We start from the raw sequence: 21,627 nt of genomic DNA on the forward strand, positions 1-21,627 counted from the left end.
TACTCAGCTTGCTGTTGCCATGGCATCAAATTCACCGACCTTCAGGCGAAGGTCGAAGAGTGTATCTAGAGGTTGCAAGAATTCGACTTCACCCTTCCATCACACGCAAACATGAACTTCGGAAACTTTGGTCAGCAGACGCAGGTTCAGAGCAACGTCAACATGTCCATGGCCGAGCAGGAACTGGTAAGAGCGACATATGCGCCCCGATGTCCGTCCAACGCATAATACCGTGATCAATTGTCCACCGTTGTAATCCCTGTGGGAAACCTTGATCGTTGGATACTAAGCCGCGGAAGAACAAACTGAAACTAGTCAAAGCTGCCTTTGAAGGACATGGGCACCGCTTTGCATCATTTGTCGAACTCAGGAAAATGAGTTTTCATGCTCGAGCTTTGTGATCTGTAGTGCTATAGCAGTAACTGATCCCGTGCCTTTCCATGTTTGCATCTCTTTAATTAGGAAATGGTGACTACGTTGTTCAACAAGTGAGTTTCCTATTTTACTTCGTCAGAATCGTTCATGGGCTAATCTGGCCGTTGTCAGCATCGTCGATTCATGCTATAGAAAGTGCGTACCCCCGAAATACCAAGACGGCGAGCTGAATAAAGGAGAATCCGTCTGCATTGACCGTTGTGTTGCGAAATACTTCGAAGTGAACATGAAAGTAGGACAGAAGCTTACAGCGCAAGCAAACCAAGGGCAACTGCGATAGTCCTATCGATCAGCACCATTACCCTATATAGATAAAGAGGCGCAGGGAATCGCAGAGGCTGGAAGCAATACAGCCGATCAGCAACACACAGATCACCCGCGAGCGTAATATGGCTCTGTGTGATAGTCTACGTAGGAGACCTCGGCGAGCAGGGCCACCCACGTGGAGTAATTTGTTCTTAACATTGTAGATTTCATGCACAATATATACCGCATTCGTTCCGTCGTCAGGTGACTTCCATAGTCGTCTGGTGCGTAGTCTAATGTACAATTAGGTTCTATTTTCATTCTCCTTCACTGCTGGATGATTTGGGGAATTCAGATCTATCACTCCGCCGCTCACGTCTGCCCCCGCCTCGCGTCCTCCAAAGGCACCAGGAGACCCTGCTCCTCCTGACTCAGTCAAAGTGAGGGACGTCCTTGGTGTGCTATCGAACCCAGGAATAGCTGCATCGTCAACAAATAAAAATTCAGCCTCCAACATATTTTCTACGAGTTCGATGTCGGGCTTCGCTAGTGAATATGTGGTCTCGTAGATGTATCTGCTCGCCGACTGGAAGAAAGGAAGTAGCTCACGCTTGTCCGAAATGGATCGAGCCGTCAGTAGAGGTCGTCGTCGTACTTGATGATGCAAGGACGTTGCTAGATCATCTGACACTGGGCGAAGCCCCTCAAGTGGATAACTATCGATTGACGGTTGGGTCCACATTGACGAATCGTTCAGTTGCCCACTCCACTTCGTGTAGAGTTTGTCCACAAATGCCACCGGTCGCACCGCTGCGTTATTGGCATCTTGCAATACTTCCAATGTTTCCGTGATGAAGATCCATTGATGCCTGCGTCTCATTATATAAGACATGTCACAATTGCTTTGCTTTAACACTCTCTTACCATTGAAATTCCTCAATCTGCAAAACTAACAGCAGATCCAAAAATTTGCAAGCAGCCAAAAAGGCTGCCGTGCTCTCCGCGCTGCGAGCTTCATCGCCCCTTAAATACATTTCAAACACACGTATCTGACCAGGCCCATTTTGGTTAGGGACAAATGGATTGGTGCAAGCTGATGCAATAGAGCTTACCAATTCTGTCAAAACGGTTGGCCAAAAATTTGCCAAATGATGCGTAGAAATCCTGCAAAGCAGAACCCGCAAGCACAAATACGCCTACATAGAGCGTTAGTTTGTAATTCTCTGTGAATGTCCTTGATAATGCTTCACACCTCAATATGCATGACATCCGATTTTACTTTGAAAATGTCCACCAGTTTCTCTTGTATACCTGGCAATTGAGGAACATACTGATCCATCGTCCCACTGAAAATGACAAAGGACAGGCGTCGAACTGCATATGCCCGTATTGTTGTCTCCTGATCCTTTGACATAAAGAGCGTGGCGGACGGAACAGCCGATATCCGCCCTAAATCAGTCCGTCAAAAATGGGATACGGAGAAATCGAGAGTGAACAGTCCTGGGTTACCTATAAGATCAGCTATCTTCTCCTTATCTGACGACACCATTGCTTGTACTATCACACGCCATTTCCTACTTGCCACGATGCCCATCTCAAAGAACTTCGGGTCTAGAAATGCATCCCATGCCTCCCGACGCCAAGCTCTGTGCGCAGCAGGCAAGGTCGTCATGGCACAAACAAGCTCCAAAATGGGATTGAGCAGTGCCTTCACGCTGAAAATATTCAGTCAGCACTCGCATGTCAATTATGATTGCAGCTCTTCCCACCTTTGCTTATTTCTGAACAGGGGTGCGACGATGTAGTATACCATGTTACTTAGAATTGATAATATACGGTCTTGATCTAGCAGAAATCTGCGTAGTGATGGTACAAGAGAGCTGCCAAAAAACACCACCACCTTCCCAATTCGTTATTTATATGGTAAACGTCAATTCGGACAGAACAGATACTCCTCACCTCCTGCACCAGCGATTCATCAGAAACCTTGCTCAAGCGTTTTACCATATGGTCTATCTCCGGCAATGGCAAAACTGCAGTTGCATCTCCGCGCCCTCCGATGCCAATGCCGACCTGATCTGCAATCCGATCCTCTTCAGTGAGGGAATTCCGGCCGGCGAACAAATGACTGCATACAGCTCTTACCAGCGTTGGCAGTATCTGTGTCGGCCGCTTGAACACTTTTCCGCCATGATCCCTGGTCAAAAGATCGCCCGGCTATTAAGATGCAATAATCGCAGACCTTCTGGTACAAGTCCTGAGGATACAATTGTCTGAGACAACCTAGCTATCATATTGTCACCCCAATGCAGTGACCAACCTCTGCTTCGCGCAAAATACGCTTGTCTTCAAACTGTGGTAGAGTGGCGAACTTTTCAAAGTACACGTTCAAAAGTCTACTCGAAGGCAGAGTATCGCATGCGCTGAGCACAACTGCTGAGGAAATCGTTGTAGAGTTTTCTACTCACCTCAAGATAGGCAAAAACAAATGTTTATATGCAGACGCTTGGGCGCTAGCCTCTTTCACGTATGCGGCCACATAGGGCCACGTCTCTTTGAGGGTTTCCGCTGGAGCCCAAAGCGCGCAGTATTTCTCCAGAAATAGCACCAATGATATGTCTGGTCTGTAACACGACATTAATGAGGGCACCATTTCACTCGATTGCGAAAATGAGACATACAAAGTCCGCGCTTTCAGAGATGCCTTCTTTATGCGATCTCTTTGACTGGTTCCTTGAAGAATTACCCCGCGTTCCTTCAATATGTCAAGGACTGTGGTCACTATCGACCTTGGAGTACTTCCGTGAATCACCTCCATCATTGCGATAGCGGTTCGCTTCAGCGCCTTCTCCTGGATAGCAGCTGTGAGCATAATGCACTGCCGTGCTCTGGCGGACATGCTGCATACGCTCACCTCCTTGTCAACGTGACCCCCATTTTCCGCGAGCCATACCTCAATTAACGACTCGATGGTATCTGCCGAATGTAATTTGTAAGTGGCTTCCAAGACTTTACGGATTCGAAAACGTAAACGATCCCTCAGAAATGTGAAGGACATGCCCATGCTTTCTTGAGCGTTGCTTTGATCGAGCTGGTTACGGGATTCCATGGATTGCCCTTCAGTCGAACATACGTCAAACAACCCATACAGCTCCTGCAAATTCCTCAAGATTGACGGCAGTAGGTTCAAAACTACTTCCGTCATCCGTTGCTGCGCCGTCTCTGCTTCCAGACCCCTTTCATCGCTACCAAAGACGCTGGCAACGTAGCCTGTGAAAAATTTGAAGCTGGTCCCTCCCGCTCCCGGTGGCCCGCCTTTCGCTCCGGTACTATCCAAACCACCTTCCGCCAAACAAAATGCGATAAGTTTCTCCAACCCATACAATAGGACTAGCGCATCTAGCTCGGGGTACGCTTGCATTGACAATTGCTCATCTCCTGGGTCGATTCCATTGCTTTGTAACCGCTCGAAACTATATGACATATACTTTCTCATTCCATCTTGATACTTCCGTAGCTCGTCACAAAGACATTGTATTATGGGGAGCAAAATCCTTCTGAAAGAGTTTCGAAGATGGGGAAGGGAAGAAAGGATGAAGTCCATGTAATGTTGGAGCACGGGCCGATTGGTGCGTATTGAAAGGGCATCGAGCAAAGTGCGAACCAGGATTGGAGATGAGCCTTCGCAAAACAAACGATGAATGGGCGTTAATCGCACATTTTTCTAAGGCATCTTCTTACCAATAGTGCGCAAGCGAGGAAAAGTAGCATTGGAATTTGGCTTTGTTTCGCTGCTCTCCGTGTGCTCTTGCGATTCCGTTCTCATCTCCGCTGCTAACATACTGTCCATTGCCGCTGACACAGGCACATCCGCTTTGGTAGAGACGGGCACCGTTCCAACTTCGTGAACCACTCGCTGAGAACTGAGCAAGCCTGCAATGCCATGCAGTACCTGAAGCATTCGTGGCTGCACATCTAGTTTGCAAGCGAATATGCAATACAGCAACTTGCGAATGACTATTCCTTGGACGACGGACACTAGCTGATAATTCGCGTAATCGGACCGGGATAACACAATAAGTAGGAACTCAGCCGCACGAGCTTGAATCGATTCTATCAGGTTGATCTCGCTGGTCGAGGCATGCGGGAGTGGTTCGCTCTGAAGGTACCTAAGTGGATTGACAGTTACTCGCATTGAATCATCTAAGATGCACAGAGAACGCACCTCAGACTAAGCGTTATCAGCAGTTCCGCGTACGTGAAATGGTTGCTTGGAATATTATAGTCTGAGAAATGTATATATCAGTGGCGGTGGGCGCGAGATATCGAAAGCTGCGCACGTAATACCCTCTTCCATCCAGCGACAAGCGTTAACAAGATCAGGTAGTTTAACTGTGGCCATCCATATAGATCGTAGGAACAGCCGATCTCCAAAACTTAAGATCCCTAGCAAAGTCTGGTAGGCGTAGTCCACTTGCGCTTGATTGAAGGGCGCTGTGTAATAAAAGAGGGCCACGTCTTCGCCACTGACGCGAACGTTTTTTGAAATACGGCGGATGTCCCGATGAAGCAGAATCGCCAACAACGGATCAAGAATTCTTCAAAGTAGAATGAGCGATTTAATCACCTTCATTCGCATCATGCTAATGAGACGGCGCTTACCGGATATATGATTTGACATAGGATCTGAACCACGTTTCTCCACCTCTGCGAATGAGAGGATCCTTGCTTCGCAATGCGTCAAGCATTATAAATAAGGGGCGGGAGAAAAGCATACTAGCGTGACTCGCAGCTTCTTCTGCACGAGAGACTGAGAATTCGATGATAGCGTAGCAAACTAGCTGATTCTTCATACCCGACAGCCTCCAGAAAATGCCAAACTTCTCGAAGCGTCCTAGCCGCTCCGACGATGTTCCGCTTGTTAACTGTTGAGCCATGACATTTTCCATTATATAGGAGCTCGATACAGAACAGAGAGCCCATATTAGCTCCACAGCACGAGAGTGATATCGGACCTCCTCAGGGCCTAGGAACATCCATAACTACAATGGTGTCAGGACAGCTTTCTCAACCATTCCCATCCGCGCCAACACATACTTTTTGCATAACTGCACACACAAAATGATTGAACTGCGGTGGCTCAGGAATTGGATAGAGCTTGCTGGTGAGCAGGCTTAGCAAACAGCTCAAAGCAGCGTTGAGGACGGGAAAGTCATTGACCTACGGGACATAGATCAATCCCTCTACCGCCATAGCATGACAAGCAAAATCACATAACAGGCGTACCATATGTGCTGCATTCATCAATGGCACAAGCCACATCGTTCCCGTTCCTTCTGACACTGACGGCAGTGGAACACCCTCTTCTGTACAGTGTTGTTGTACATCGCCTTGTGACATTCGCCGCAATTGGGCCTCGCGATCCAGGGGATCTAGATGGGCGGCAAGACTTTGAATGATCGTTGTTACTTGTCCGAATACGCTTGTTATCCGGCGTCTGCCATGATAAGATGATACCGGCGCATTCACCACTGTTCGGTCCAGTGCTTCGTTCGCAGGTTTTTCAACTTGGTGGTCATGAAAAATCCCATCCGTTATCAACCGGGCCACGAAAGCGAGCAAGTCACTGAAACCTGATTGAAGAATATTCCTTCCCACTAGAATGTTTTGCTGACGAAAGGGGTCCAATGCACCGGATGCATTGTCAGCCATCTCATAAAACTCATCAATTTCCACTACCATATCCCTTTTAGTTTGCTCTACGCCTGTACGCTTTGCCGCCGATGAAAGCCCTCCATTCCCGTCACCGGCTGCATCTGTCGGCGGTAATTCTTCCATGCTGGCACCACCGAAATCACGCAATGACCAGGAGTGGGATAGGACGTCATCGCCAATGAGAAATTCAAGTTTACCGATCAGCTTTAAGTATAATGGTAAATTAGCAAGAGTTTCGGGAAGAGACGGTAACGTCTAAAAGAAGAATTCACGCGTTAGATGTTGATGATAAGCATAATCTTGTATGAATTACCGTAAGTCGATTGGTCATGGTTTTGAACAAAAACGGCAAATGAACACGTTGGGTCTCGTCGTCACTCCATTTGAAGGTCGAAAGCGCAAAATCGAAGAGCTCATAACCCTGAGGATGATTCATTATCAAGGTCGTTTGCGATGCCTGCTTGCCAAGAAGTGTTACCTCGACTTTGTCCATGGATTCGAGCGAGGCTTTGCGTACAATGCGGTACAATTGCGTCCAAATCAGCAGAGGGTCTACCATATCTAAAAACATCGTCGCCGTTTGCAATAGCTAGCACCCATTGTAGATTTGTTGAGTCGTGGGAATCAAATAGGGCAATAAAACTACGGTTACCTCTGTCTGATGGGTTGAAGACTCCATCTGCTTTTTCAGGGAGTGGAAAATGATAGGAAAAAGATCGCGCAGCAAAGGTTGTCCGATTTCAGTCTTGTCCATTAAAGATATCATTATTTTATACGGTTTGGAGATCTCAGAAAAATCGGCGCTGGGAGTATAGAACATAGCCTTCCCGAGAAGTGTCAGGTAGCCTGCTCATCACGGAAACTGACACTCCTTGTCTTACTTACCCTCAATGCCGAAGTCAGAGGAAATCTACAATCATCTGCCAAAAGTTTACTGTCGGCTGACCCTATGTCGAATGTCATTCAATGAGGATCAACGAAAAGTGTGAACACTTAACCCATACCTAGTAGCCATGCGTAAAGCCGGCGATTGAGAGACATGTCTTTGCGTAAAACAACGCCTGCCGATGCACCGAGCAGTAAAACCAGGTCGGGCCCGTGAAAGAGGCTAGCCAAGTTCACTCCGATTAGCGAACTGCCAGGAGTAGATCCCATTGCATATCCCGTACCCATATTTCAAAGGGAAATGGACCAGCAGCAATTCTAATGCCCCCCTTTGCACCAGCAGGACTCTGTCTTCCAACACTGCGGATAATGCCCTCGCCAACAAGCTCGTATCGTTTCCAAGCACCACAGCGACGTCTAAACCACAGGCGATGACTGATTTACAGAAGGCCACGTCGAACTTGACTGCTCATGCATACCTTCTGCGGAGGATACTTTTGGCATTCGCCGAAGTAGATAGTTTACAGCGGCTAAGCGCAAGTGCGGCACGGATATCAACGAAAGCCAAATACAATGGTAGAAATATCCTTGACCAACGCTGCGTACGAGGCCATCCAAAATTCCCATAACCTATACCATAAGCGTTAGCCTATTCCCTAAATACTTAGGTTAGTATGTCAAACGTTACCCACCCTGTCGAAATATTCATTATTCTCTTCCTCTAAACTGGGAAGAAGTGCTAATATCAATGCTTTAAGACTTGGTTTTAAACGCAAGCCCAAGGGTAGATAATATTTTTCGTACAGAGCCAGAACTTGCGGCTATGCACAGAGTGAGCACTCCATTTAGCAGCCACTCTATTGATGGACGACTACTGTGCTCCTGTACCTTCACCGTTGTTGGCGAATTCTGCAAGAATGGAAATAGTCCACACGACCAAAGGGGTAGATCCTCCGCTAATTGCGTCGTCTATTAGATCGCCGGCCATCTACATGAGTCCTCAAGACGTTCTGCTAGTAAGATGGACATGCACTCACACCAGTGGCCTCGAAAATCAGTCCGTAAACATCCAACGTCTTTTGATGTACCCCCGCTGGTAGCGCAGGATTCAGACATTGCGCCAAACGTTTTGCAATCACTAGCTTCTGTGGTATAGCTGAATGGCTGGAGTGCGCTTGAAGCGTCTGAAGAAATTTGGTGATAAGAGTCACCCGGTGACATGGTTGAATTGTTGTACTAGGAATGTACCTTAGCGAGTCGGGTCAAGAAGCCTATCACGTCAGCCCATTCGCTAATTGTGTCAAATGATAGAAGAATCTTGTCCACCGCATTGAGGTATCTCCTGTACTTGGGATCTTTACGCAAATCTACCAGGGCATGTTCTCATTAATCATGCAGTAACCGCAGAGTGCATAGGATCTGCCCTAACTTTGGACAAAACCAAGAGCGTTGCCAGTTGCAGCATACATAACCATCATTCTCACCTTCTGAGCTTGTACTCTCATATGTATCGCCAATGGGAAATTCAGTAGACGCAGAAGCCCGCAGCGCACCAGGCTCACTGATGTTGCCTGAGGACTCCGCCATATATCCTCCCTCCTATGTCTTGCAGCTACTCAGTAGCGAACCGCGATAAAGGCGCATGGGTGGGAAACCAACAATTGTCGTGGGGTGGAGACAAGTAGGAGGTGCAACTGGATTGCAGCCAGCACGAAAAGATACAATGACCAGTGCTGGAGCTTCGAAGCTCTGTTTAATAACTATTGGCCGCACTCCTAAACATTCGCAACACTTAGCCGCGATCTTGCCGATCTCTGCTGACACGAAGTGCGGCTTTTTGGATTGGACGACGTTCTGTTGGATGAGTCATTATGACTCATTCACATTACCAGTTAGTGTACAAGATCATCCTGAGATATCTTGAAAAATGAACGTTTGCCTGCTGCTTCGTTTTTACGAAATTCAAACAGACTAGCGTATACCTCTACATTCTGGCGACTAGAAGTCTAAGTCCCTTCACGCTGCCGCCTGGCGTCCGGCAGATAAGCAAGATGGCTTACAAGTGTATTGGTAGGTATGATATGTGGCCAGAAAGGAAAAAGCAGAGAACCGCAATGCTTTTCTATTATAGATATCGGTGTAAATTTGACGGACCCCATGTTTCGCGGCACATATCGGGGAAAGCCGGTGCACACAGGTACGCTGGCATCAACCTCTCAAAGTTCGACACATCGCCCATTATCGCGCAGATGACCTCGAGCAGGTACTTCAACGGGCTCGTGACGCTGGCGTAGAACGCATTATGGTGACCGGTGCGTTTCTCCTGCTCAAGTTCAACTATCATATGGTTGACAATCTCTGTTGTATTAGGAGGAAATCTCAAAGAAAGTCAAGAGGCGCTCCATCTAGCTCGCCGGCATGGTAAAGACATAATTAACCCGCTGTTGCCTGCAGAAGAATAAATGCTGGACCTTTCCAGATTTTCTCTTTTCAACCGTGGGATGTCATCCTACACGATGTCAAGAGTTTGAAACATCATCAGACGGAACACCCCAGGATCCGGACGCTTACTTCACCTCCTTATTGAGTATTATTAAGGAAGATGCAGCATCTCCTTCTGCAAAGGTGGTTGCAGTTGGCGAATGTGGGCTTGATTATGATCGGTTAGAATTTTGTCCGAAGGAACTCCAGCTACGGTTAGTGGCGCTTTGGCACGATTTGCACGCTGGCGATCACGGAAACTAACATTCACGTAGATACTATGAACGTCAGTTTGACCTTGCTCAGCAAACAGGTCTTCCAATGTTCCTGCACAATCGAAACACAGGTTCTGATTTCATTGAATTGACCAAACGTAATCGATCAAAATTCGTGGGTGGGGTCGTTCATTCGTTTGATGGCTCAATAGAGGAAATGAAGGTAATAGTCGGAGAGCTGGACCTGTTCGTTGGTATAAATGGATGGTACGTCTACTGGACGTCTAAGCAGTCGTGGACGGGCTTTAGACTTAAGACTTACATTCCGGCAGTTCCTTGAAGACGCAACGTAATCTGGATGTAGTAAAAGAAATACCTGTTGACCGGCTAATGATTGAAACAGACGCTCCATGGTGCGACGTTAGGCCGACGCACGCATCCTACAAATATATCAAAGATACTGAATTTGCAAATGCAAGTTCCCACAAGAAAAAAGAAAAGTTTGAGATGGGTTGCATGGTAAAGGGACGCAACGAGCCCTGCCAAATAAGGTGGGCCCCTCGCATAGTGTCATTATCCGCTCATGCTGTGTGATATTAACTGACATGTTTAGGCAAGTCTTAAAAGTTATTGCTGATCTGAAAAGCATGGATATAAGGGAATTATCAGAGATTGTGTATCACAATACAAGAAAGATGTTTTTTCTGGGAAGATCTTAGTAAACATACAATCTCAATAGAATTTAAGTAGATCTGAGATGCGTACGGTCGATGGAAAGCTTGTAACTATCAAACGTCAATGTTGCACGGGATACTATTGGGCGAAGGAGATGGAATCAAAGCACTTACAGAAATTCGCCTTACCGAGTAGATGCATCCATTAACTCCAGTAGTGAAAATGAAAGCCAGAAAACTCTGATCTGCTGGTCAAAACTTTGAAGCTTCAGCTGCAACAGTCTTCGGGGCTCGCCACGATCCACGATCGATGATGCGTGATCGTACAGACATGGAACGTGTCAACCTCATCGCTTGATGGCCATTTCAACACGCTTCTACCTCGCAACATTCTTCGCTTATTTCTTTCTACGGAAGCGCCTGAAGAATAGTAAACCGATTTTTTTTATCCTTGCGGTTCTTCTCGGGTTGGTAGTCCTTCATTACCTGGCTCTTCCCTTCCCGCACCTCCCACACGGCGCACGTTCTGCACCAGGGCAGTTGCCCTCAACCCCACAGCCATCACCGAGCGAATAAAGCATGGATAGGGAAAGCTCAAAAGTGAACGTTGGATTGTAGCAGACGCAGAGCTCTGTCGTCGCGCTGTGGAGATGGGCGCCAGGTTGACCAGTCAGAACGGAAACGCAGGCAAACCTAATAAGTGGGCTCGAGCGAATCAAACATTCCTGCGATACTTTATTATCATTATGGCCTCTGGGATAGTGGGCCGTGAAAATGGGAGGTTCACCATGTACCCGGCATCCAACCAGAGGCCTAGAATAGTGTCGGATAAAGGATGAAGCTACACGAGGTCGGCCGTGCGCCATCAATGGCTTATATTCTTCTCGTTCCCCCTCTATTTGCGATTCACCCTGGAGAGGCCACTTGAGCGAGATAGACTGTTGGAGTTGCAGAAAAAATGGGCTTTGGTTAATGACGTGTACGGTCATTGAGAATCACGGATGGACAACTGATATTGACAATAACAAAAGAGGTGTACATGGTCATAAACATGGGTATCAGACGAATTGTAACTAGTCATCAAAGACTGTCAATGCTTGGCGAGGGCAAGACCAACGCGTGGCTGCAGCGAGTTGCTCTGCACATTATAATCGTATATCTGATAGTACTGTGCGAAATTTAGGAACGATAAGTACAACCAATACCTCAAGCCATAAGTTAAACTCGTCTTACCTTCCGAAGGAAAACTTCCCCAAGAATCCACTTGTCAGTAACATCTTGCTAATTGCACATCCCAATCAAATGGTTCTGTCAGAAACTGGAATGTGTTGACGATAGCATATTATTTGAACCTACGTTTTGGCGAGCCTGAAATGGAGCGTAACAGGTATTCGGGTCATCAGGCCAGACTCGAGTAGGCAAATCCGCAGCTGATGGAGAGATGTTGAACTTGGAAAGCGGCAGGTGCAAATACCATTTTGAACATACCATCAAGCGTGAACTTGTTTCCTTGCAAGGTGAAGGTGATCTTGACACCACTGTTTTTGGCCTTATTGCAGCTCACCGCCCACAATCCGCGGACCCCGGCACCGTATGCTCCCAAGAGGCCATTCAGTCTTGCAGCCACGGCATAGTCCACGACAATCAGGGTTGTTCCTGGATAGTTAGCAAGGAACGCAAATGATATTTTTTAATTGCAAAGAAACAGTCCTTCCTGTAAATCGGCGGGTCACGTACCAGTATCCACAATTCCTCTAATGGCTCTTCCGCTTGGCACCAAATTTACCCCATCCGGACCCGCAATCCCGTTCAGTTGAACGTGCCACCAGTTGGCGGTATTAGGGACGCTCAGCCACGTAATCGGTCCAGTATATCTAGCAGGGTTGCCTGTAGTGCTGCCCAGAGCCAATTCACCACCGACAGTCGAACCAGGTGCAGCACTCCAAGATACATATTTATCCAGCCATACCCCAAAAGCGGGTTGCTGCAGCTTTCGCCCGTAATAAAGGTTCTCAATTATCGACGATTTTCCAACGAGATTATCAGGAACCACAGAGTTTGCCCAAGAGAGGGACGAGAAACCTGTGAACACACTGTTAGAGATTGCGTCGGATAGTACTTCAATCGGTTCGACCTACTTAATCCGAGCAACCCGTCGACATTAGCTGGCTGTACATTATTCATCTGATCTGCCTGAATGAACACCTGTGACGTAGCGATCAAATTTCCAATGCGCACGTAATCCTAGATAGTAGCAAGGAAGGCTTCACTACAAAGTACATCGGTATGTGATCTGTCTTGCTTACCGTGACAACGCTACCCGAAGCGGAACCGAGACTATACTTTTGTTTTTATTGACGAGATCGAGCGTCAAAGTTTGGAACAGAAACAGCGTGAACAAAATGGAGGAAAGTAACTTACATAGGTAGTGACCGGAATGCCAAGCTGGTAAGCTGTCCTTGATTGCGTTGCGTCGTACCTTCTTCTTTGTGAACAGGGGCTGCCGCATTTCATAGAAGGAATCCACAGGTCAGCAGAACCTGACAGTGTTGATGAGTATATGACGAGTCCAAGCAATACGTGAGGGCGGCCACAAACCAGTATCAATGACTACGGAGAACCATTTTCCCGGAGTTCCAACCAGGATACTCGTGTAATACTGATATAGAATTTCCAAAGTAGAGTACGTTCATTTGTGATTCGCCGATGACGAAGAGAAGCACTTTTCCTTACCATTGTGTCATAATTGTTGGAAATATCAGCCACGTTTGGGGTTGAAGGCGCAACATACTGCCTCCTACTTTTTGATTCTCCCATTCCACGCCGCCTGAGATTGAGAGGGGGTTCATCCTCGTCCTCTTCACCGACGTAGTACTGCAACATCTCATCTTCATCTGGCTCGCCAATATAATCTGGGTCTCCGTCAACATCGGTAGTACCCCCTTCATCCCTGGCACGCAAGTTTTGAATCAAATCGTCTGCGGCTTCCGGAATACCGGCAGTAACATTTTTCTCCACAAAATGGAGGGACGCCATCGCCTTAGCAATGTCTTCTGCGGTGACATCCTCTTTCAACGTAACCAAACCGTCGTCACTACGACGAAGGAGACTACGCCTGAACGCAAGGCGGCCCTCAGGGTGGCGGATCATTGGAATGCTATATAATTGAAACCAGGTCGTCGTTGTGAATGTAGGAACAGTGCAGGCAAACCATTAATCACTGTAAATGGGGCTAAGAATACAGGAGATCTCTTACATGGCGGGTCCAGTGGGTGCGTCACCAGAGCCTCCTGCAAGAACGTCCGCTCCTGCCGGGTTCTGGCCCACTAAAGTAGCCGCAACAGCGGCTCCAAGTAGTGGCAGAGCGTACTGTTGCAGATGCATCCACATGATGGAGATATGTAACGTCTTAGATCTTGCTGGCTTTTGCCTAGAATTTCAGTGTTTGATGGCCTCTTCAAAATTGGTTTGAATTGTGCGAAAGATGTCCTTGCTCAGTCAGCTCAATAATAACCATTTTCCATTGTACAGTGCGCACGAATATCCAGCAGATGGAGAAGCGGTGAAGAGACGCGCCTCGATTACGGCATCATGGGATGGTCTATCACGTGAGGATGAGGACGTGAAGATGGAGACTAAAGCAGGTTTCGACGAAGCAAACATCGACAAGATTCGTATTTTATATACAGAAATACATTATTCCTACACGTTAATCTCAGGCCATGGACCCTCCAAGCTGCTGTACAGAAACTTGGATCATATCGTTATCTTCCATGTCCAGCTAAAAAAAAAAGGAAGCCGCACTTGAGCAAACTGATATCCATTTGTATCCTCAGAAGAGCTATTCCGCTATAGTGCGGAGTCGCAATCAACATACCTCATCCGGAGTTTCATGGCCGTTAATACGTTGCCCATCGTACAAAAATCGTACGGAGTTCTTGTCCTAACGCAATTAATATTTAATGGGTCGGTTCATTCTGATGATATGCAATACTCTTCTTATTTGAATGGCAAGGATCGACATACCTGTCCGGTTTTGGCAACATAGGCATCCATCAACCGCTGCAGAGGGGTTGTTCTCTTGATCTTGAAGGCTATGTGGGAGTGCGGGATGAGACTGTAGCTTCCGTGTGCCGTCACAGGACCAACGTACCAATTTCGGACTGATCTTGTCCTAGCACCTTGAGATTGATATGCTGAACAGTTTCAGGCTGTTCACACAAACCAGTGATCGCAATTAGCATATGTGACGTGAAGACGAATCATCCGCGTTGTGAAAATTGCAGATTCAGCTTTACAGTACATACTTTGCGTTCGTCCTGAGCGTCGTTTGCATCTGTCATGGTGAGATGTTTTTTTCTTTTTTTGGTTTTGTACAGTGGAAGACAAGGAAGCTTTAGCGTGCAGGACCAGTACGCCAACCTGATTCGGATGGAAGCAAGGGACAGTGATGGAAGGCAGTAGAGTCACGTGTTTGTCTGGACGCGTACTAAGCAAGCGGAAATCGTCTGGACGTCGCAGTTGCGCGATCTTGACAGCATGCGCTTATAGATGCTCAACCTTAACGGCTAAGGAGCAAGGGAGCGCAGATATATCATGGTTGACTCTACTCCTTCTTTAAGGGACGAGGCTGTCCTTCAACCAGTACTGTCTCTGAAGAGGAAGGCATCTGGTGATCTCAAGAAGGATCTGTCAGACAATGCTTCACTTATGCCCGTAAGTAATAAAGTTCATAGTTCGCCCCTTTGGTAGCTGAAGATGCTGCTTGATAGGTATACTTGCGCGTACGACCAACAGCAGATGAAGACCGTTATGTGAACGTTTTAAGTGAAACCGAGGTGGAGATAACAGGTGGCAGCAGGGTAAGGATATATCTGCGCAACTATACCACCTTCTACGTATTTCAATTTTGAGTCTACGTAGGCAGAGAGAGGACGATTGAAGGCACTGAAGGCAGAGCGCTACGCATTTTCGCACGTCTTCAAAGAAACTGCCACTCAAAAGGAAGTCTACGACAGTGTCGTTGGACCTATGGTAGACGAGATATTCTCACCTGGTGAATCTTCGGCCTTGCTAATGGCTTACGGTGCATCAAGTAGTGGGAAGGTCTGCAGATGATATTTGACGTATGCTAGCTGCTGTTCGGAGCTAACGTCTTCGATGTTAATATCACCAGACTTTCACAACAAAGGGAACACCTGACCAGCCGGGGATCCTTCTACGGACAATTGAAACGATATTGAACCGAGTGAAGGGGGCGCCAACAAAATTAGGGATTAAACCAGTGCGGTGGAATGATATTCAGACGACTACGGGGACCATGCCCAGGAAGATATCGATCGCTCCCAATGAAGGTACCTTCGTTGCGCATACAGATGTCAAAAAGTTGATCGGTAGATCTCATGCAGCCTTGTTAAGGAGTTAGATACGAGTATGCGATTTATCTTTCGTTTGCAGAGGTAATGTCGTGTTTTTAAGTGTCTTTTGCGTGCGACCTGTAAGCTCAATTTCTCTTCGAACGTTCAATAGATTTACATAGAGCAGGTTGCTGTCCTGAGTCTGGAGAGTGTCAACGCTTGTTAACCACCCTCCGACAGGTTTATGATTTGCAAAATGCGACAGCAGAAGCTGTAAACGCAGATTCAAATGATAGAATCTTCCGCAAAGTCTCAGAAACTGCGTCCAAGCGTCCAATAGCCCAATTGAAGGAAGACGTGGAAGGCCGCAAGGTGGGACCAAATTGGACACTTTTCTCGTTCATATGTACTGACGACTGACGACTTGACCTTGGAGCAGTATATCAATGGTCAGGTAGAAGTTCGAATAAAGGATATGGACCACGCTCGACAGGTCGTCGAAGACGTGATGCGTAATCGAAGTGTTCTGAGCACTCGAATGAACGAAGCTAGTTCGCGGTCCCATCTTTTGTCTGTCGTGAAAGTTTTGCGAATTCCAGTTGCAGATGGAACATCCAAGGTCTGTCAGCAGTACGCCACAATATCGACGCAACGTTTGCTGAAAGACGAAGACTTGCCTAGATTGCAGGGACAGAGATTAGTCGGGTTGCTGTAGTGGACCTAGCCGGGGCTGAGCGAATTGGGCAATCGGGTGTTGAGGGGAAAGCGCATCGAGAGACCAAGAACATCAACAAGAGTTTGCATGTGCGTAAATTGTATCTGTTTGTTTCTCTCATATGGGCAGCGTGCTGACAGCCGTTTTCTTTTTATCAAGACTTTGGCCATGTGCATCGAAGGTATGCGCGAAAATCAAAGCCGGACTGCTAAGAAGGTCGTGATCCCCTGGCGAGAAAGCAAGTTGACAATGCTCATTCAGCCATACTTTGAGCATGGACAAGTTGTGAGTATTTTGCTCCATACTCAGAGCACGCCGGATTGACAACTGATTCATCTGAATTGACCTGCAGGGGTTCATCGTGAATGGTTAGTATGGGACAATTTCACTATTTCCCTGCTCTGCCGTACGTGTGCTGCCGTTGAAGAAGAGCTAAATAGCCATGTCTAGTAAATCCATCCATGCAGCACTTCCGAGTCACCTCCGAAGTTTTCCGTTTTGCTCAAAGAGCCGGTGCTTTGCATGCTGGGGTGAATGGTAAGGGCTCCGTTCAATACAGAACACTTGTGTAGTCAACCAATTGACATCCTTATGATCAGGCAAGGCCGAAGCTAACGGTAAGATGCACTTACATCTTACGTTCTCACCCTCGAGACGTTCCACTAAGATTACGCGATGAAAGACGTTGATCCGGATCCGGCCATGAGCATTCTGAACGCCGAACTTTTACAGCAAGTGTCATCACTTCGTCAGCAACTTCGCGAAACTGAATGCCGACTAGTTGAGCAAGAATTGGCGGTACGACAGGATTGCGCCAGGGAGATGAGTAAGCGATTACAGGAAATGGAGTTAAAACATCGGGAGCGTCGAAAGCAGGCAGAACGGCATGAGCAAGAGAAATTGGACAGAAAGCTAGATATGGCAAATGCAATGCACAAGGGTACGTTTGGTGTGTTGCTGGTCTGCTGGTGGGCATAATGAGCTAATCGATTTTTCCAGACAAGATTGATAAGGTGAAACGGTACTTACGATTTCCCCTCTTCTGCTGCATACTCAAATGTACAATTTCATGCACACGTCCAGCTTCAGCGTCGCCTTGCTGAGCAAAGCAGGCTCATTGAGGAACAAGAGCGACAGCTTCACGATGTGGCAGTTGAGAACGGGGAGTCCGGAGTTCTGCAGAGACAGGTTCACGATGATATCTTTGTTGTTTCCATTGTTCTTGTCTAAAAGAATCGTAATCGCTTAGATATCATACTTGAGCAAAGAACTGGAGCTTCGTACTTCTGCGTTGGAGGTTGAGCGAGATACCGTCATCAAATTACGGCAGAGGATCAGAGAAATGGAGATGAGCAACGGACTTGGGGAAAAACTTCCATTGAGCGGTTCCTCTGAAGTTCTTGGAGAGAAGGTGGCCATCACAGGTCGCAAGGCGTGACATATCCCATTCTCATATTCTGGTCATGGCTCCTCCATTAGATCCGCAATCTTGAAGATCAGTTGGCGCGAACCATCGAGGAAGGTATCGCAGCCAAAGAAGCTGCCAAAGTTGTTCAGGAAATGTATCAACAGAAGATTGCCCAGGTGCGAGGAACAGGAAAATATGCCAAGCATGGGATCCAGGCGTTGATAACCTCTCCTTCCCTTCCTAGCTGAGTGACCAACTAGTAATCCAAGAGGGCAAAGCAAGAAAGCTTGAACTCGACTTTTGGGAACTTAAGAGGATGGAAGAACGGCATGACGCCAACAGTGTAAATGAAACAACCGAGATACTACCATCCGAGGAGTCGATGCAGGATCTAGACGACCAGTCAATAACAGTGGAAAATACCACCAGTCACCCTCTTTCAGCGTCACATGAAACAACTTCAAAGCGAAGGATATTGTGAGGGATCGCGTTCTCATCTTTGAGTGACCCTGCGTGCTTTACCTAACGTCGCACATTCTTGGTATTTCAAAGGAGATACTCTACAGAATATCTTGAAGCCAAGGCTGCTGAAGAACACGCTACGTCAGACGGCAGCGTTTCTAAAGGATCAACTCCTGAAGTCATGATTTTGCCAGGACATGGCTCAAAGAATGCGAAAAAGCGACACAGCGCAGTTCCACCTAGGCGACGAATATCTCGTACAAAGGAAAAGCGATTATCAGAACCGGCTATGGGGACTTTGCATTCCACACGTGAGAAAAAACGGAAAGCCGCGCGAGACACGACTGACGGGACATTCGAAGCGGAAGGGTTGGAAGCACAGGAACCGTCATTCCCAGAGACAATCGTTGAAGATGTGACCTTGGGCGACGAAAATCGGCACACATATGTGAAACAATCGGTGGGCCGAAAAAAGAAGGTTGATGGGCCACTAGTAAAGGAATCCCAATCTGGAAATGAGGACATGGATGCCACCGTCGAATCAGTTGCTGCTGAAGTGGTATGGTTCCAGTATCAGTATCGCAGCGACGCAATTACGAGTCTGATATTGATACCAAATCGTCCAATATCCAAAGAACTCAAGTCCCACCTACGAAGCCCAAATTGACCAGCCAATAACATCGTCCCCCTCCTCTGACCACATTCTTAAGCCACAGAATGTCGAAGAAAATCAAGCCTCGGTATGTTCTTATAGGTTCTTTGACGGCTTTTAAAATCGGGATTAATGTGGAATTCTCTGTGGATCCCGTAAGATGACCCGCGACCCATCTGGCATTGACGATGACAATAAATCCAAACCTGAAGAACCCATTAAAAAGAAGAGGTGAGATTTCCGCGAATACATCATATACACGAGCATGAAGTTGCTAATACTGCTAATAACTGTAAGAAAATTGAGAAGTAAAAAGATTGTAGATCTTCAAGAGATTGAGGCACCTGTGGGGAGATCTGGGAAGAGATATTCTACTATAGTACAGAGACTGCCCAAGCGTGGATAGTTTAGTTAGCTGTCGCCCTAGTAGTATGGTTTATCATGGATGGTATTCAAGTAATTGTTTTAATTTGTACAGACATGGATAACAGAATTGTGCACTAGTATGTGTTTATAGATATTCATCATCTTCCTCATCCGACCAATCGAGGTCTTCGTCCTTGATAGTTAAGGAGGCAATAGCTCCTTCCTTACCTTTCGCCTCCGTGGTGAAGATGAGTTCAGCGATTTCACCTGGGCGTCCTGCGGGAGGTGTTCTAAGCACCGCTCCGGCCGAAACACCCCGAGTTCCTGCCCACTCAGTCATCTTCTCTCTTTCTGCTGCCATCCGGACCACCTTCTCCATTGCTCTTTTTCTTTCCAATTTTTCCAAATCCCTTCTCTTGTCTCGCCCTCTTTCTCGCCGTTTTTCGGATTGGACCACCTTTTGAAGTCGGATATTCAGCATATCCTGACGAACAGTTGAATCACGCAGCAGTTGGATATTTTGAGCTTCCAGCTTGTGCTTCTGGTCAAGGAGATCCTGTGTTCGGGTTATAAGTGCTCGCAGTTGAGTCGACAAACGCTGGTTCTCTGAGTCAAGAGCGCTAATGTGGGTGGTTAAATACTTGTGGGCTTTCTGTATGCCAAGAGGCGCATTAAGAGTCCTATTCGGGGAATGTGATGGCTGTAATGGTAAATTACCTCATGTGCCGCGCTCTCCATCTCCTTGATCTTTGCATCTGTCTCTTTCTGAACTTTAATGCGCTCTTCCAGTAACGTTCTTTCGAGCTCTGCTACTCGGATTTGGTGCTGATGCTCGGCTTCCTGCATTTCTTTGTGGAGGTGGGCGATATCAGATTCGTGTCGGGCGCGACGGGACTGAGAATGGTGATGCTGATGAGCTACCAAGTTTTCGTTAGAGAAGACGTTCTAGTTTGCATACCATAACATCTGAAAGACTTTGGACTTCTTGTTGTTTGGTGTCAATTTTGTCTTCAAGATCTAAGATCTGCTTGCGTAGGTCTGGCCCGCCACGAAGGTGAAAATATTAGGCCGAGTTCATGACTTGCGATGGAGGTGCTCGGGGCTAACCTTCCATCTTGGCCTCGTTTTCCACTTCTTTGGCCTTCTTCTTGGCAACAAAGCTCTCCAAATCTAGTTTGCTGCTTTCAATCAGCTGGTCGATGGCACTTTGTTTCTCAGACTTTTTTGACTCTAGGTATGAAATGTATTCGGCCTGTGAGGAAGTGTACGGTCAGCATACATGAGTTGCACTGATGATATGAGACCATGATAACATCAATTTATACGTACGGTGTCCCGCTGACAGGCTTCAATCTCTTCTCGATACCAGTCATTCTCTTTTTTACTATTAGAACAGCAATAAAGGGCATGAACAAGGTGAGTGGTGATTAAAGACGTCTTGAGGAACATCCTTGGAGTACCTGAAAGACAGGGATCTGAGGAGGCACTTACTGTCGCTCGCATTTAGCCTTATAATCTGCTAGCTCTGTCTCTAACGTCTCTAATCTGTTCACATTGGGAAGGGCGTAAGTGTCAACCGTAAACCATAATTGAAAACACGCCGACATCTAACCTTCGTCTTAAGACAGCTTCATCCAAATCTTCAAGTTTAAGGTCGCCTTGCCCTTGACCACGCTTTCCTCCCTTCATCAATTGTTTTGCAATTGTGGTTCCTATTGCCACTTTCTTCTTTCCTTCTGTTTTTGAGGATTTGCCGGTTCTGTCCACGGAACCGGAATCTGCTGGTTGAGCAGGAGTTTCGGCAAACCGTACAGAGGGAGGGTCAGCAGCAACAGCATCTGGCGGATTGCGCAGCTTTTGTCGGGATCTTGTGATAGCGGCCATCCTTATTGTGGTTAACAGACAACAATATTGTAGCGAGTGATACTACAATCATGCTAATGGTCGGAGTCTGGCGACAAGCCACGTTCTGGATGACTCATCCGATCACTTCCATTCGATGACTCATGCATTTCA

At 47.0% G+C, this 21,627-nt stretch overlaps 6 protein-coding genes across 6 annotated transcripts; 3 read left to right on the forward strand and 3 right to left on the reverse strand.

Annotated features, from left to right (window-relative positions):
• Nucleotides 1-111: 111 nt before the first annotated feature.
• Nucleotides 112-715, forward strand: SPPG_00265 (uncharacterized protein; the record flags this gene model as incomplete). The annotated part of the gene is made up of 3 exons (XM_016748596.1): nt 112-186; nt 463-479; nt 547-715. 3 exons carry the CDS (start codon nt 112-114, stop codon nt 713-715), a joined length of 261 nt encoding a protein of 86 aa, XP_016612579.1.
• Nucleotides 716-829: 114 nt separating this feature from the next.
• SPPG_00266 (uncharacterized protein) lies at nt 830-9,089 on the reverse strand. The gene is made up of 31 exons (XM_016748597.1): nt 8,766-9,089; nt 8,530-8,648; nt 8,319-8,465; nt 8,170-8,250; nt 7,974-8,102; nt 7,761-7,911; nt 7,566-7,698; nt 7,401-7,504; nt 7,282-7,343; nt 7,049-7,219; nt 6,875-6,985; nt 6,710-6,817; nt 5,968-6,651; nt 5,779-5,901; nt 5,537-5,723; nt 5,344-5,479; nt 5,029-5,279; nt 4,907-4,967; nt 4,423-4,850; nt 3,596-4,362; nt 3,363-3,532; nt 3,150-3,305; nt 3,002-3,077; nt 2,827-2,938; nt 2,641-2,759; nt 2,451-2,581; nt 2,191-2,396; nt 1,934-2,130; nt 1,794-1,877; nt 1,606-1,730; nt 830-1,550 (listed from the first exon to the last, which is right to left on the reverse strand). Exons 1-31 carry the CDS (start codon nt 8,866-8,868, stop codon nt 986-988), a joined length of 5,997 nt encoding a protein of 1,998 aa, XP_016612580.1. The 5' UTR covers nt 8,869-9,089; the 3' UTR covers nt 830-985.
• Nucleotides 9,090-9,207: 118 nt separating this feature from the next.
• Nucleotides 9,208-11,769, forward strand: SPPG_00267 (TatD family hydrolase). Its single transcript, XM_016748598.1, has 8 exons — nt 9,208-9,351; nt 9,413-9,478; nt 9,531-9,593; nt 9,652-9,702; nt 9,761-9,977; nt 10,038-10,244; nt 10,310-10,528; nt 10,591-11,769. The coding sequence occupies exons 1-8, from the start codon at nt 9,333-9,335 to the stop codon at nt 10,694-10,696; spliced, it is 948 nt and encodes a 315-aa protein (XP_016612581.1). The 5' UTR covers nt 9,208-9,332; the 3' UTR covers nt 10,697-11,769.
• SPPG_00268 (uncharacterized protein) lies at nt 11,633-14,190 on the reverse strand. The gene is made up of 11 exons (XM_016748599.1): nt 13,908-14,190; nt 13,385-13,808; nt 13,250-13,310; nt 13,073-13,191; nt 12,958-12,993; nt 12,790-12,895; nt 12,389-12,733; nt 12,140-12,307; nt 12,008-12,081; nt 11,885-11,932; nt 11,633-11,819 (listed from the first exon to the last, which is right to left on the reverse strand). The coding sequence occupies exons 1-11, from the start codon at nt 14,039-14,041 to the stop codon at nt 11,742-11,744; spliced, it is 1,593 nt and encodes a 530-aa protein (XP_016612582.1). The 5' UTR covers nt 14,042-14,190; the 3' UTR covers nt 11,633-11,741.
• Nucleotides 14,191-15,181: 991 nt separating this feature from the next.
• On the forward strand, nt 15,182-19,738 carry SPPG_00269 (uncharacterized protein). The gene is made up of 23 exons (XM_016748600.1): nt 15,182-15,367; nt 15,424-15,513; nt 15,575-15,757; nt 15,828-16,005; nt 16,070-16,110; nt 16,181-16,195; nt 16,249-16,380; nt 16,448-16,627; nt 16,690-16,812; nt 16,883-17,008; nt 17,076-17,091; nt 17,174-17,260; nt 17,323-17,340; nt 17,406-17,663; nt 17,723-17,736; nt 17,807-17,911; nt 17,973-18,134; nt 18,203-18,307; nt 18,376-18,608; nt 18,684-19,152; nt 19,229-19,333; nt 19,406-19,476; nt 19,543-19,738. Exons 1-23 carry the CDS (start codon nt 15,248-15,250, stop codon nt 19,649-19,651), a joined length of 2,940 nt encoding a protein of 979 aa, XP_016612583.1. The 5' UTR covers nt 15,182-15,247; the 3' UTR covers nt 19,652-19,738.
• Nucleotides 19,676-21,521, reverse strand: SPPG_00270 (uncharacterized protein). The gene is made up of 7 exons (XM_016748601.1): nt 21,224-21,521; nt 21,103-21,156; nt 20,941-20,995; nt 20,719-20,863; nt 20,570-20,649; nt 20,329-20,505; nt 19,676-20,263 (listed from the first exon to the last, which is right to left on the reverse strand). The coding sequence occupies exons 1-7, from the start codon at nt 21,493-21,495 to the stop codon at nt 19,757-19,759; spliced, it is 1,290 nt and encodes a 429-aa protein (XP_016612584.1). The 5' UTR covers nt 21,496-21,521; the 3' UTR covers nt 19,676-19,756.
• Between the last annotated feature and the right edge of the window lie 106 nt (nt 21,522-21,627).

Source organism: Spizellomyces punctatus (assembly GCF_000182565.1).
Source record: "Spizellomyces punctatus DAOM BR117 chromosome Unknown supercont1.1, whole genome shotgun sequence".
Lineage (NCBI taxonomy): Eukaryota > Fungi > Chytridiomycota > Chytridiomycetes > Spizellomycetales > Spizellomycetaceae > Spizellomyces > Spizellomyces punctatus.